Below are 15,516 nucleotides of genomic sequence, written 5' to 3'. Positions count from 1 at the left end.
TGCAGAAAGCAATGGCTGGCAGAGGCCTAGCCATGTCGCTCACAGTTCAAGAACAGATACAAAATTGTCTTGCATCAGTAGTACCTGGAACATTCATCCTGCTGCCAGCAACTGAGAAGGATGCACGAGTGAGACACTTATCTTAAATCACTCCTCCCCCTCATATACGAGGAGCAGACCAGCACCACAGACCTAGGCTTGCCTTCTGCTCATCTTTTTGATCTCCACCTTGCAAGTGGAAATCTGTGGTTGCTTTAATTACTCCGTTCCACATCCTGATTGGCTTGCTCTGATCTCCTTGCCACCAGGTTTTCCTGACTACTGATCAATTTAACCTTTCAAGCGCTGTTTGCACAAAACAAAAATAGATTGTAAATACATGGCAGCCTGAGCACCACCAGGAAACAGAACTTTCTTCCACCTGCTTGATTTTGTTTGCTTTGGAAGTTGCCCTTTCACCTGGCAGAAATGACAATCCGCATCAAGAGACAGATGCAAAACTGTTCCTCCAATTATATAATCACTGCAGCTGATAAGGAGGGAGCAGAATTTGGGTTGCCATAGCGTTGGCATATTGCTATGGAGGCTGAGCTCTTCGTCCACTTCATCAGCTCCGGTCCAGGAAGAGCAGTCCAGTGGCGGCTGCCGAATGCATGTGCTGCGGGCTTGCTCCCGCTTGGCAGGAGCACTCTGCATCGGGGGCCGCTTCCTCCTTTCCCCTCCCACCTTCTTTCTACAGAGTGGCTAGGGTGGGAGTGCCGGGCTTGGGGTTTTTCGTTTTAATCTGTATTTAATTGGGGGCACACGTTCTCGCTGAACGCTGTTTGCGGGCAGGCGAGGTGGCCCCGGCAGCGGTGAGAGGCTGCCCGGGAGGAGAGGGCTGGGGGCGGCGAGGGGGCAGCTGGCCCCGGGGGGGGGGTCCCTATGGAATGAGGGGGGCTCGATGGGATGGGGTGGGGGCCCGGCACCTCATTCCCTCCGGAGGGAGGGGAGGAAATGGCTCTGGCGGCTCCGCAACACCGCCGTGGGTGTGCGGGCAGGGCTGGCGGGGAGGGGAGGGGGCGAGGGCACGCAGGTAGCTAGCGGGATAAAAATAACTTCAGGAACAGCAGGTCGAGGTTGGGCGGAGGAGGGTGGCGGGGAGGCTCCTGGAGTTTGGACAAACAAAGTTGTACTACGGGGAATAGCCGGCGACGTTCGCTGGTGCCGAGGAGCAGCGGCGCGGGTCGGGGTCCATGATGCGGGCGGTGCTGAGCGGAGCCGGGCGAGCAGCCGCTGCCCCAAGCGGAGCCCAACTCCGATCCCCATCTTGCCGCTACGTGATAATTCCCCCTTCCCCTCTCCTTTCGTGCGAGGGATTAGACGCGGCGTAAGAGCAGTGAAGGGCTCCTCGGGAAGCCGGACCCCGACGGCGGCAGCGGGCACCGGCCCTAAAGGCGGCTGCACCCCGAGTTCGCCTTCCTCCAGCACGGCGGAGCGAGCGGCTCCGCAGCTGCACTTCGCCTCCGGCCCCGGCGCACGGCCGCCCCTGCTCGCCCCTCTCCTCCCGGAGACGACGGCGGCGCCTCAAAGCAACTTTTCTTCAGCCCGGTGACACGGCCGCCCCCCGAGGGGCCGCGGGGGTCCCCCCGCAAGGCGGCCGGCCCCGGGTAGCTGCGTGCTCCGCAGGGGGACGGGGGGCGAGGGCTGTCCTCTGCCCGCCCCGCGCCTGCCGCCGGCGGGGGCAGCGGGGCCGAAGCGAAAAAGATCACGGACAAAGGGTAGGGGAGAGATGGGCGGCTAGAGCCTCCGAGGTGGATCTCGAGCTTACCTTGATGGTTTTCTTCGGGAATGTACATCCTCTTGTTTTCATTGACCATTTAAAAACGAGTCCAGATTAATCCCTCCGAAAATCGGCTTGGTAAGATTCAAGGAAGAATGGAGCTGCAGAATTTCCCCTTTTATTATTACCTGATTCCCATTATTGCATCAAACACCAAAAACTGATCCTTTCCACTACTGCCTCCTTTAGTGAAATTGCAATGCATCCTCAGTACATCCGGGCCCCTTCCAAGAATTTAGCACAGCACCTCTGGCTGTTAAACCATAAAAAAAGAACAGGAAGGGGGGAAACGGGAGAGAGGGGGGGCGGGGGGGGAAAGAAAGAAAAGAAAACCCAAAAGCATCCAGGACAAGCCTCTGAGGGTTAAATGTCTTTTTAAAATCCACCAACTACAAGAGTAAGAAAAGGAGGAGGGGAGAAAAAAAAAAAAAAAAAAAAAAAGAGAGATGTTCAAACGCTGCTGCTCCTCCTCTTCAAAGCCATTCTGAGCGCGTTGTGTTGGCAGGGAGCTGTTTCTGCAGAGGAAGAGAGCACAGTCCCAGCCCCTTACTCCCTCCCTCGCTCCCTCCCTCTCCCCCTGCCTGCCTGCCTCCCTCCCCTCCCTCCCTCCCCGCTGCCTGCTCGCCGCCTCCCGCCGGCAGACAGCCGCGCTGAACGCTTCCAGATGTTGCAGCTGCGGCGGCAGCGCGCAGCCACCACCGCCGCCGCCGCCGCCCCCCCTTCCCAAAATTGCGCGCAGCCCGCGCTCTCCGCCACAGACGTGACGTCACAGGGGGAGCGGGGGGACAGCGGAGGGGAGCGGGGCCGCGGCGACACCCGGCGACACGGCGGCGACACCGCCACCGCCCCCCGGCCCCGCTCCTGGGCGCCGCCGCGGGGACGGGGCGACCCCCGGCTGGGGCGCAGGCGACAGCGGGTGTGGGCAGCGGCAGGAGGGCACGGGGAGATGCCCGGAGGATGCGCAGATGTCGGAGGAGATTAAGCAGGGAAGGATTTGCAAAAGCCGTGCCGGAAGCACCGAAGCGCCCCGGCGCCTTCGTTATCCCTGTCGTTCGGCCCGCCGTGCCTGGAGCCTCTGCAGGGAGACGAGAGGACTTCTTCGAAACCAAAGGGGATGAGGAGGCAGCCCCCGGTCAACAGGGCTGGAATCAGAGGTGCCATGTTAAGGAGAGATGCGGGGCTCGCCGCCCAAGAAGCGAAGGGCACTCCAAGTCCCCCAGGGGTCACCACCCGGGGTGTCACATCACCTGCAGGGCCCGGGCTATCGACTTCTGGGTCAAGAGAGCAGCCCTCAGAGCCCTCGAGCACCCAGCACCCTGTCTGCAGCTTGACACAGGGGTTCTCCCCCTGCTCACGGTCTCCGCTCCCACCTACACGAGAAACAGATCATTTTTCTCCAAGCATTGCAAAGGTGGCAATACCTCTCCAAAAGAGTTGCTTTAGAATGAGCTTAGCGCCTTCCCTACGACTGGACTTCAGCGGGATTTATCAAATATGTCTCTTTTCGAAACTGTTTCCTCCACCACTTTGAAGTAGCTGTCTCGCAGATGCAACTCAAAATATAATAGAAAACAGCAACACCTAACACAGTTAGCCAAAGCAGCAAGAACACAAGTCCACTTGGAACTACAAGAGAAACTGGAATAGGCATAAAGCACTTACCAAAAACTGGATGCAACCAAAGCACTTGTCCTAAAAAGAGGCCATTTCTGTTCCTGATAACCACTGGCCATCACAACTTCTGCTTTAGATGGTATCCAAAAGGTAATTTGGCAACAACACATTACCATTGACAGCACGTAGAGACGCGGCTTTGTTTCTGACAGAGAAGGAAGAATTCCTGTGAGCAATTAAAATACTCTGTTCTCTATTGTCTAGTTTTCTCTAGTAATGTCACATGCACTTACTCCATTTAACTTACAGGATCAAGCAAGATCACAGCTAGAGGTGGAATGGCAATATATTGGATTTCATTTTCAATTCTGGTTGCCTTTTTCTTGTTAAAAAAAAAAAAAAAAACACTCCCTTCACCATTACAGAAGGACAGCAAATCCTTCGCTACCTAAATCTGCTGTGTAAATACACATTTTATTTTTCTCCTTGTGAACAGAAATTCTTGTCATTTTGAATTGTGCTAATTCCATTTTTTTCAAGCCATGAGTCAACCAAGAGTTATATGATTCACCCTTGCATGGACATAATCTCTGGGGAAGTAATCAAGTTCACGCTGATCACTCTTGCACAGAAATCAAACACCGGTGGGGCACCTGTAAATACATATAAATATATATATATATATTTTTGCCCTCCTTAGGTCACATTCTCAGCTAGCTAAGGATTTATATACTGCATTAGTTAAACAGTTAACATCCACATAGCCTTGCCTTATGCCAGCTCACATACATATGCAGCCACATACACAAGCTGTCCCTGCCACCTACAAGTCTTTTTCTCCAGTCTTTCTCCTTCTCTCCGCCAAGCTCTCACAATGGGACACAGTTGGGCCAGTTACCAAAAATCAAATCCAGAAAAAAAAATAGAACAAGAAACAAGAATATTAGCTAGCATTAATTTCTTCAGCATAAATAAAATTGTACTACAACTTGAGGTTTTCTTACTCAGCATTTCTGATGCAAATAATTTTCTATATGGAGAAGCAGAAAGAAACTTCAGGATTAAGATGGATCCTGCTAATGAAGGAGAATCAGGTGATATAACAGCAAACATCATGCCTTCCCCTAAAGCATTGGTACTGTCAAAGTACACTAAGAAGTAGTTCATGAAAACAGGTTTGGTAAAGAGGAGACATTTGAAGTAAAAGGTGCTTGTAAGATTTTTCTTAACATATTACTGAAATTCACATTTAATAATAATTCTCACAGGATATAACCCAAGGCTTTTTCCTCTGCAGAAAATGGGAAAAGTCAATTGGCCTAAAATTTGTTTCTTTCCTTTTCCTAGAAATAGTGCAGAAAGGATTTCATTAGATGCCAGAGCAGCAGCTCAGAGACTTCAGAGAAGACAACAGCCCTCCACTGCACGGTCTCTGAATCCTGAGTTCTCTGACTGGGTACATTCGGGGCCACTACTCCAAAGGCAGAGCACACAGCTGAAGCAAGTCAGCAGCTTTCCTATTGCTTTTGGAGGACTGATGCTCTAAAAAAGCTTTAAGGCCTTCTGAAGGGGAAGCACATTTAGCCCTCATCAGTCAGATCCCTCAAACACAGCCCAAAGATGGGTATACAAGTGAGAGAGGTCTTAAATTATGAAATAATACTTCAGTATTATACTTCAGTACAATAATATTTCAGTACACACTCAAAGAGAAAGATAGAAAGATCTTAGTCCTTGCCTGATACAGCAACCAAGAGTCTTAGAGGTAGGATGGATAGGGTTATGAACAGACACAAGAGTATCTCACACCAGCCTGAATCTGTGCTCTTGGACTTCCTCTACACAGATGACCCTAGCTTGTATAACCCATCCAATGCACATCTGGCCTTAGGCCAGCCATAAAGCGGAGATACTAGTTCTCTGATCCACAAGAATGCTAGGAGGAGAATTGTTCTGCAATTGAGAACAATAGTAATAAGGGCCATATAAAGCACCAAGACAGAGATTTCTGAGAAATATCTATTTAAAGTTACAAAGTGTCAGAGATGATTTGTAGAGTCATGATGTTCACATGCAGCAGCCCATTCTGCATATGAGGATTTTTTTGTTGTTGTTCTGTGTACGATGCTGCACTCCTTCCCTCTTAACCAACCATATATAGTGCGCACTGGGCACAACAGCTTCTTCAAAATCCAGCATCAGAAGCCACATCCATCTTCAGAACAGAAATCTCCCAAACAGGTTGCGGACGAGAACATCTTGAAGCAAAAAGGAAGAGCTCCTGTCTTGCTCATATTTAAAGCTGGGGCTAGAAAGTAATGGGATGAATACAGACAAGGATGTATAACAACTCTGCATTGAACTGCTTTTATAACTTACAAAATTATTTGAAAGGCTCTTTTCAGCAGTCTCAGTACTTTTAAAATGATCTAGGGTTTTCATTGGGCCTGCATAAGTTATCTAGCTCTAACATTGCAGTATGTTCACTCTATTTTGGCAGTTGTCCCTGTTATTATAAAATAAGAAGGTAAATGATTCAAGAGTAGAAAATGAGCATATTTATCCCCAGAAATAGTATTAAGGCTTACAATACAAATGTAATTATTTCACATTTGAAGGCCCAGCTCAGAGAAACAGTACCAGAGATCTCCACTACCTTGCTGATTCCCCCCCGCCCCGGTTTAAGGCTTTGCACCTCTAGCAACTAACAGAGATGGCTTCCCTTAAGAATCAGCACTTTCTTGCACTGAAAGTGATGGGATTTTTTGATCACCAGTTTAAATAGATGGGATACAAACACAGTGCAATCTTTCCAAAGACATTGACCTTCCTTTTTTCAAGGGTTAACAAGTTAGTAATTCTGAGTTCTATCTAGTGTCTGTTCCCTTTACCCTTTAAGCACTCCAGCCTAAAATGATAGGCTGATCAGTCCTGGATACATTAAAAGAACTAGCTTGCATGAACAGTATAATACCCTTAACAACCATCTGTCACTCTGACAGCACCACCTTGCTGGTCCACAGACAGTATAATGGAAACACAGGGTGTGTTCTGGAGTTGCATGACTACAACATATTTATTGTAAATCAAATACTGATGGTAGCAAATTCTTCCCCTATATCAAGACCGCTCTGTTTAGAATTGTTCTCAAAGCTACTTGTGATTCTTCTCAACGCCATGTCACCTAGAAGCGTGAATATCATACTCTATTTGTCTTTACCAGTTGTTACTGAAAAAAATTCGTGTTCACATCTATGAGTGTGGATTTCTAAAAATATTATTTATCTGAAAATTTTGCTTTAGTGGCTTAATTTTAATTGGAATTTTAATAGTCCTGTCTAGGGGTATTTCAGAGTGCGATCAGGAAACTGGAGACCTTTCAAAACTACAAGCTAGCTGAAACAGAGGGAATTTCCTCAAGAAAAAAAATATATATATATATATATGGGATGCAAGAGAAAAGGGAGGTTTATGATCAAGATTTGTAGATGATTTCATTTCTTAAAGTCTGGAACAGTGCCATATGCACAGGATTTTTTGACATTTTTTTAGTCAGAAACATTGATTTTCAAAGGCAACTTGGGAAACTTAACCGTATCTTTCATATTGAAGTTTTAGTCATTAGCTTTTATATGTACATTAAAATGTCAACAAGCAACAACAAAATATTAAAAGGAGAATTTATCATCATATTGGTATGGTCTAAGGCCTAGTATTGGTAAACAACAGAAATTATTAGACCTAAAGGGAAATAAAGGAAAGAATGAAAACACTGGTAACTGGATAGGAAAGTTGCTAATAATTAGAATAAATTGTCATTAGACACAGAAGAGGGGTAAGTAGAAAATACGTAGAAATTGAGAATCTTTAGGTAGGTTTTGATTTTCTAGACTGCAGAAGCTTCTAGAAAGTAAGTGGGATATCTAAAAGTAGGATTTTATTCAAATCATGTGAGCTATCTTAGTTTTCAGCTGTAATCCATACAGATGATTCCAGTAGGTTTTGGCAGTGGCGATTTTTTAATTCCAATTGCAGGAATGAAAGAACTTGCCATTTATCATTGTAAATAGGTGATTAGTCTTTAATGATTACCGGGTAGTGTTTAATGAATTCATGGACCAATTTGAAGTGTAGCAGCAAACAAATGCTTAAATACACTGAAGCAACGGGAGACATTTATCTGAAGCAAAATGTAAATACATTGCGTTTCTCAGACTTGAGAATTTGTGACAGTTTTCATGACTCTGTAAGGTAAGATTCATTATGCCATGGTCATCACAGACATCTGGCCATAGCGCTAATTAGTGACTAAGGCAGGTCTAACAGCTCCTCAGAATTTTGATACAGAAGTCATCCCTGCTCCTCAAAAATGGAAAAGGTCAGTTAGTAACTGTGCCATAAAAGCTTAAGGGAAAGGCTTGAATTTAACAGAGAGTGTTGTACTGCTTCTATTTTGTAAAAGAGAATCACTGGGTTTATCCAGATTGGGATATGTACAGATAGAAAGATTTAAACCCAGCAGTTCATTATTAGCTATTAAAATAAAAAATTAAAGAGAAAGGAAAATAATTACCATCAATAATAGCCTAAAATCATCAGTTAAACAAAAGAATGACCTAATAATGTCTACAATAGTATCTACAAAAAGAAATGTACTTTTAATCCAATCAGCCTACCCTTGGGCCAGAAAAAAACCATCCTCAACAGTTTGAATGATATCTTAATTGTCATTGCTTACACAACAAAGATTAGAATAGTAATATTTTCTTCATTTTCTAATGTAGTTCTACAAACTACATATTCCTGAGTATTTTGTATCCTACTCATAACCAAGTTCCACACAAACTGAGATCTATGGCAAATATGAAGGACTTTTTTTTTTTTTGAAGGGGTGGATTATTCAAAGAGTAAATTTACACAAGCTGTTGAGGAATACTTCACAGTGACTAGAAGGATTACAGGACATTGGTGTTTTGAAACCACTGTGGATCTAATTATTAAACAATGAAAACCACACAAAGCCAAAATAAGAAGGCAATGCAGAAATTACATTTAGACAGTACAACCAATTCCAAGTGTAAGAGTTATAAGCTGAGAGGGAAAGGAAGGGGGATGTAGGAGCAGGCTATAACACCAGGTTCCTTCTTTTTAGCATCAAAAGTAGATTTTTGGAACTCCTAAATCTTCTTTGTCAAACAAAGGAAGTCATTGACAGACTCGCAGAAGGTAAGACTTGGGAATTCTGACAGATTCTGGAGGATCTTCAATAGTCGCTAACAAGATGAAATGGTCTAAAAATACATGGTCTTATGTATCAGCTGCAAGGAAGGTGATTAGATTAATCTATTAGTATAGTCAGTTACTGAGATTTTGGCCTTACATACAATGTCAAGCATTTCATTTTGTACAATTGATCTTTCTATTCTATATTGAAGGTCTGAATTTGTTCTGTAAATGAATGCGATTATACTGCAGCATTTGCGGTGTTCTTCTGTGTGTTTTTTTCCCCAAAAAAATTGTTTCTTTCGAAAATGGAGACAATCATAACTCACCCAGCAATCAGTCTGTTTCAACTGTGGCACCTTTAACTCATGTAATCTTGAACCTGATCTAAAACAGTTCTCCTACTGCATCCTGTTTAAATGATCGGTAATCACATTTAGCTGAATAACAACACTAAGCTAAAGGTATATTCCATAGGCAGCCCTGTGAGATTTCAATCCCGTTTTCCAGAACCGTATGGTTACAGACTATAGTCAGTCCAGGGTTATTTCAGTACTACCTAAGCCTTGCACTGAAGTGAGCAAAAGCCTTTCCTTGCAAACCATTCTTTAAAACAAAATTAGTTCCAATAAATTGCTCAGAAGAGCTCTCTCTATTTCCATAAAAATCATCATCAAAACACCACAAGCAAATGCAACACAGACCTTAATTGAATTGGTTAAATCATCAGCTATATAACTGTACATTTCATTATGGTTTCATCTTAACTAATTGTTCTCCTAGGACATCCAAAATCTCATTTAGTGGGACTTTATTAAAGCATTACAGAAGTTCTGAAAGTGTAAAACGAAGTGTTTTAAAGTGTATCTTGCTGGAGAGATATTAAAGACATCCTGGAAAGATTCCTGAACACTGCATAAATTAAATCCTCCCCAACAGCATGGATTTGGGCTTGCACAGAACAGTTGTTCAAATGGGTTTAATTTTACATTGATTGTGTGGCTATCACTGTTTGTAAACTCTATGACTGCTGCAGAATATTCCAAATGTTTGTAGCAATATGTAATGGGTGGTCTCCTGAATATATATATACGTATATATGTATGTATGTATATATATACGTCCTCCAAAGCTTCCTTAGCTCCAGCGGAACTCTAACGGAATAGAAGCAGTAAAATAGGTGGATTGCCAGGCAGCAAAGTTGAGAGTATTATTTGATTTGGGGAATAACACAGTTAGGTAGGTTTTGAATCAACACAGCATAAGAGATGTTTGTTATGTTTACAGTTTCTCCAAAAAAATCTGTAACTTTAGAAGCTGAGAAAAATGTTCTACTATTGTTTAAACGATCCTTCCAGCATGCAAGCAGAAGAGTTTATTTATGTCTCCCCTTTCGTTTCTTCCCATCTTCGCTAAAACATGTAGACAAGCAAAATGAAACAAATAAACAACTCTTCTCTAAAATCTTCACTCACTCACTAATTCCACATGGTTTGAAGGAAATATTTATATTTCCTTAATATAAATAGTTAAGAGTTCAGTTATTTTATAATGCCATCAGATGTGTACACTAGTTTGAGTTGCTTCTCAAGAACTGCATGAGACCAAGAATGACCAGGTTCCTAACACACACACACAAAAGAAGGCAGGTTTATCTATGAGCAGTGCTTTTAGGGTGAGAGTAAGCAAGAGGTAGAGGAAGACCACTTTCTGCTGGAACTTAAATAGTAAGAGTTTTACACAGGGGGTGAAACTCGTTGCCTTCTCACCAGCTAATCAAGACTACAGTATTCTGCAAAGTATCAAAATAGGCAGGGTTCAGATTAGGCTACATGAACAGCTAAGGCTGCTTGAGCTATTACTCATAACAAAACCTTTTTCAGAGCACCATAGAATTTTTCAGTCCTTATTTAGTTTCCTTTTTTAGACCTTGGGAAAAAAATTCCTAAGGAAAATAGAAATCAAAAGAGAATTAAAAGATTATGCCAATCATATATATAACATACACATGTAAATGCATTACCTCATTCCTTGCCTTTATCCCGCCTTCCCAGTCCATGCTCCTCCATTTTCTACATTGTTTTTTTAAATCAAAAGAAATAGGAGTCACATCTTATACTTTTGTAAAGAATTCAGACCTTGATCCTGATTCAGATTTTTGGGCATTAAACCAATAACCTGATAAACTATGGTGATGCTTATCATTGCAATCTTACAAATGGGGTGGGATGTCTAGCTTGAAGTTGCACATGGAGTAAGTTGCAAAGAAAACAGGAACAAAAAGTTGAATTTCCCACTTTGTTCTCCTATTGCTTCCTTTCCAGATGTCCTTTATATCCCATATGTTCGTGCTTTTATGAGACAGTCTGAGTCTTCCAACTTCAGAAGGAGATTGACCAAGTGAAAGCAAGATGAAAATTTCGGGCGTAGCTCCTGAATGACGAAAGCCCTGAAAAAGTCTCCCTATCCAGTTCCTTAGTTTCTTTTTCTAGATTTCCAGAGCAACACAGCCAGGCTCTTTACACTAGCCACAAGCAACAACGGTCATAAACTAAAAACACAACACGGTCCAAGCCAGCAGAAAGTAAACGTTTTTTCCACCCTGAAGACTGTCAGACACTGGATTCTCAGAGGGGCTGTAGCATCTCTATGCTTGAAAGTTTTCAAAGGCAACTGGATAAAACCCTGAGCAAGCTGGTTCCTGCTTTGGAGGGGAGCTTGGAGTAGGTGACTTCCCAAGGTCCCTTCCAACACAAACTGTTCTCTTTCTATTTAGTGAAGGTGGTAAAACTGCCTTTTTTTTTTTTTAAGGAGACACTGCTGGTGTCTATTTTATCATGATCAGTACAAAATGTCTATTGGTTTGCTGTGATTCTGAAACAAGAACAAGTGAAACAAGGTTCATTCACTTTCAGCTGGACCTTACTATCTTCCTTTAGTCTGGAGGGTGCTTCTCTTACATTAAAGTAAGAAAAGCATCAAAATCTCAGTTCCGTCTGTATCATAATGCAAAGTCTTGATCATTCTGCTATTTAACTGAGCATCCGTTGGGCAGAAATAGGGTGTGTTTGGTGGTTTGTTTTCTTTTTCCCCCCCCTTCCTTTTCAGTCTCCTAGGAGAGCCTCTTTTACAATTACTGTATCATCTGCTGCCATCTCCTGCAGAAACACAGCTTGAACTTTGGAGGAAGATGGAGTTATCAGTGCTCTGAACTTTTTATGAGTCAGTGCTGTCTGTCCATCCCAAAGGAAAAGTATCGCCTGCACGTTCCAGGCTGGTACAGTTTGAGGACATAGAAAATGAGTAGTTAAATGCTGTGGGACTACTATGTCCCTTTGATTCCATTTGTCTTCCATTCAAGTCTGTAGTGCTTATGGCAATAGCTGCCATGCACAACAGGGGCTGCTGGTTTTCCCTGCAGCCTGAGGAAGGAGCGCTTATCAGCACAAGCACACCAGCGAAGCTTACGCAGTATATAACGGAGCAAATCCACAGTACATGGGATGCACAAAGTGTACGTGATTTAATAAGACATGTGACTGTTGTTCTAACATGAGCAGGTATAGACTGGTGCCCAAGGGATGGACTGACAGATTTCACATTTTGTACATCTGTATTTAGCAGTACATTACTGTACTGCTGCTTTGCAGCCTGACTGATGTCTAGAAGTGAAAGACACTAATTAGTTGAAGAAGGAAGAAGCTAGAAGGGAAATTCTGCTCTCAAAATCGGTGGATAGAAAAAGAATACTAAAGAAAAAAACCTGTATGACCTAGTGACCCAAAGACATGGCAGTAAGATTATCCTGACCACAGCCAGAAATGACTGTCTACTTACATCAATCTTCCCTTTTATGCTACTCTAGGGTATCAGATAACTTCAGTTTACCAGAAATAGCTCTACAGAAATAGGTCTGTAACCATATATAAACATTTTTTTTCTTCTGTGCTACTCCAGTTTTCAAAAATCACTTTAAAATCATATCGCTATTTTTAAGCCAGATTTTTGCAGCTTAACTGGCCTAACATATCAAAACAAGGTAGTCATCAAGGCAGTTCTAAAGATGGAGGATTGAGCACACTATAGTAGGTGGTATTAGTGTCAAAATGGAAGCGGGCTGGTGGTCAAGCCTGATTGTTCACCGACAGCAACACTGTGCCTGAACTTTCACACAGGAAGAACACTTGGCTTAAACATGCTCAATTAAATTATTTTGCAAATATTTTATTGGAGAATAACAGTCAGGATCCACATTTGTTCCCCAATCCGTTGGAAATATATGTACTTTTCAATTGAACTAAATAAATGCTTGCTGAGAGCAAACCTATTTCCAGTGAAGCTGTCAAGTGTGACAAGAGCTCACACAAAGTGACACTGATGTAGGTCTATCAGTTCTACCAAGTGACTCCCAACTTACTTTATTATAAATGAGATCAGGATCCTTTTTTAGTTTTCAACGGAAGTAAAATCTAACCCATAAAGATGCATCTGCACTTCAGTATTCAGCAAAATGGAAGTGATGAATCACGCTCCTGCCCTAAGAGTGACACAAAGGAGCAATCAGCTTGAGCTGATGTTCTGGCACTAGTAAGAACATACTCGTGATTCCCCATGTTGTTGGTTTCTCAGTCTTTCAGAGAAAGATGAAAAAGATGATGAAAGATGATGATATGGGAACTTCATAGTTCCCATAGACTGCAGTAGTGTCATATAGAGTCACTAATAATATTCAATGCCTTGCATCCAAAAAAACTTCAAAAATGCAAAAAAATGTTTAAAATCATTTTACTAGTCATAAAGATAGAACTGACACTTGAGTTACAGCTTCCTTTTGTATTAATGCCGCATGGTACTTTGAGACTTGGAAGTGAGAATGCCTTGTGAAGTTCTTTAGCTATTGCAAAAATTTAGTCAGAATATAATTATGAGAACAGGAAATCAGGTTGGTCCTCTAAACTTGACTAAAAAGTTCAGTGAGGTCTATAATGACCATAAATTGAGTTATCAGATGTATATGACAGTTGAAAGGCAGCACATTAGGGAGCACAGAGGAAACCAAAGCATATAGGTCTGTTGGCTCAGTACTTATTCCAGGAGAAAATGCAACCTGCTCACTAGCTTCACTACACCTGGTATCACCCTAAATCCTACTTGAAGTCTCATCTGATTAATAAGTCTCAACTGCTTATTTTGCAAGAGTACAATTCCAGGTAATGCAGCAAGCAGAGAAACAAAAAGCTGGACTACGCTAGAGTGGAAAACCAAATCATAATCCCTATATAGTATTTTAACTCTTTTAGCCCGTGCCTTGCAATGCTTTATTAATTTACAGCACCTATGAAGACAGTGAATAAGATCTTGTTCTTCATGTTCGGATTCAACCAGACCAAATTGCAGGGATCATGGAAAAATTGCTTGTAACAAGACCATACTTATGATGGTAAGATCAAATGTATTTTCAAAGAAAGCCAGGGTACCAGTTTGATTATGTGTTAGGAAATGAACAGATGAGTAGGTGGCTGCCTAGCAGTACTCTTATCTGCTAACATTCCCGTGTCCATAAATTACCTCTGAGAATAAATGTTAAATGGACCCTCACAGAAGAAAGTCATTCATTTATTCAATTTTGTAGTTTAAAGAGACAAACACTTGGGTGTCTATGTTTTTTGTGTGTGTTTTTAAATTATTTTCTGCATCATCATCTAACTAATTTTTGTTCTTTATATACTTAATGCTCCAGCATACAACAAAATATTCTCTTTTTGCTTAATAAATCAATACAGTTAGAAGTATTAAGACTTTCAAAGACAAAATGAATGACAGACGATGGAGATTCAAGAGTAAGGGGTAAAAGGTAAATCACAGTTGTAATTCCAATTAATTTGCTGTTTCCTGTCAGCAGTGACTAAAGAATACAGGCCATCATTTCCAAGCTGGTGTAGCCAGATGGTGTGATGTGATGCAGCTAATATTAATGGTTGCATGCTGCCTTCTCTTGACTAATCAAGAACGCTGCGCCTCACTCTTTTTGAGGATAGGGCTGCAGAGCCAAGGAGCTCTGTCATTCTAAGGAAACCTGACACGGGAATTTCTCTGTATTCAGATAGGCTTTGGTGTCCATACTTGGTACCTAAAGTTTTAGAAAGACTCTTTCCTTCAGAATTTTTCTGAGAGCGCTATTGTAATACTGGGAATATTTTCAAATATTGAAGAAAGTGGAGCAAAAACCCTATTCAAAACAGATTCCAATTTAAATTTTTTATTTGGGGTCGTGGATCTTTGCTTCAAGGGCACTTCCCTTCTAAACTCCAAAATATGCTCTAAGGCAGTATTTGGAAAGCCAAAGCAGAACTCACAACAGTCATCTACTTTACTCCCCATCACAATTTGACACTTCACAAAGGCTGAGGAGTTTCTTTCATTGTGCAGGAAACAAACACAGTATGTTATGTTCTTCACCTGATCCTTAAAAGAGAAATACAGGATTCTTTTCAACTCTTTCAGTCCCATCAGCATCCGACTGCTTCAGTCAGGAAGCATTTCTAATATCATAAATCAGCAGCACCTTATGCTACGAAGCCTTAACACACATCTAGATTGCACTACACTAATAATGGATAGCTACGAAGCCTTAACACACCTCTGGATTGAACCACACTAATAATGGATAATTGTGGGAAAATGAAAAAAACCCTGTTAGAGTATAAGCCTTGCTCATTACATCTGCTGTATGTGAAGAATATACCAAGGCTCAGACCTTCATTCCTGTCATCACTTACTGAACATCCATTCTGATGAACAGCAACTCAAAGTTGGATACATTTTTGATACTACAGCTCTATCTTAAAATGAATTGG

General features: G+C 42.3%; 1 protein-coding gene across 30 annotated transcripts in view; it reads right to left on the bottom strand.

The window, feature by feature from the left end:
• CACNA1C (calcium voltage-gated channel subunit alpha1 C) overlaps nucleotides 1-15,516 on the bottom strand; it is a 482,661-nt gene that overhangs the window by 436,815 nt on the left and 30,330 nt on the right. The window contains exon 1 of one of the 30 annotated variants that reach the window (XM_066990242.1): nucleotides 1,811-2,423. The exons of 28 other annotated variants lie outside the window; for them this stretch is intronic. In XM_066990242.1, coding sequence (XP_066846343.1) covers nucleotides 1,811-1,859 — 49 coding nt within the window. In that variant the 5' untranslated portion in view covers nucleotides 1,860-2,423. Of the gene's footprint in view, nucleotides 1-84; nucleotides 711-1,810; nucleotides 2,424-15,516 lie in introns of those variants that run through there. One more of the 30 variants, XM_066990245.1, reaches the window with a different exon arrangement.

Source organism: Anser cygnoides, chromosome 1 (genome assembly GCF_040182565.1).
Source record: "Anser cygnoides isolate HZ-2024a breed goose chromosome 1, Taihu_goose_T2T_genome, whole genome shotgun sequence".
NCBI lineage: Eukaryota > Metazoa > Chordata > Aves > Anseriformes > Anatidae > Anser > Anser cygnoides.
Note: the sequence above shows the minus strand (reverse complement) of the source record. Positions and strands in the feature narration are given on the sequence as shown.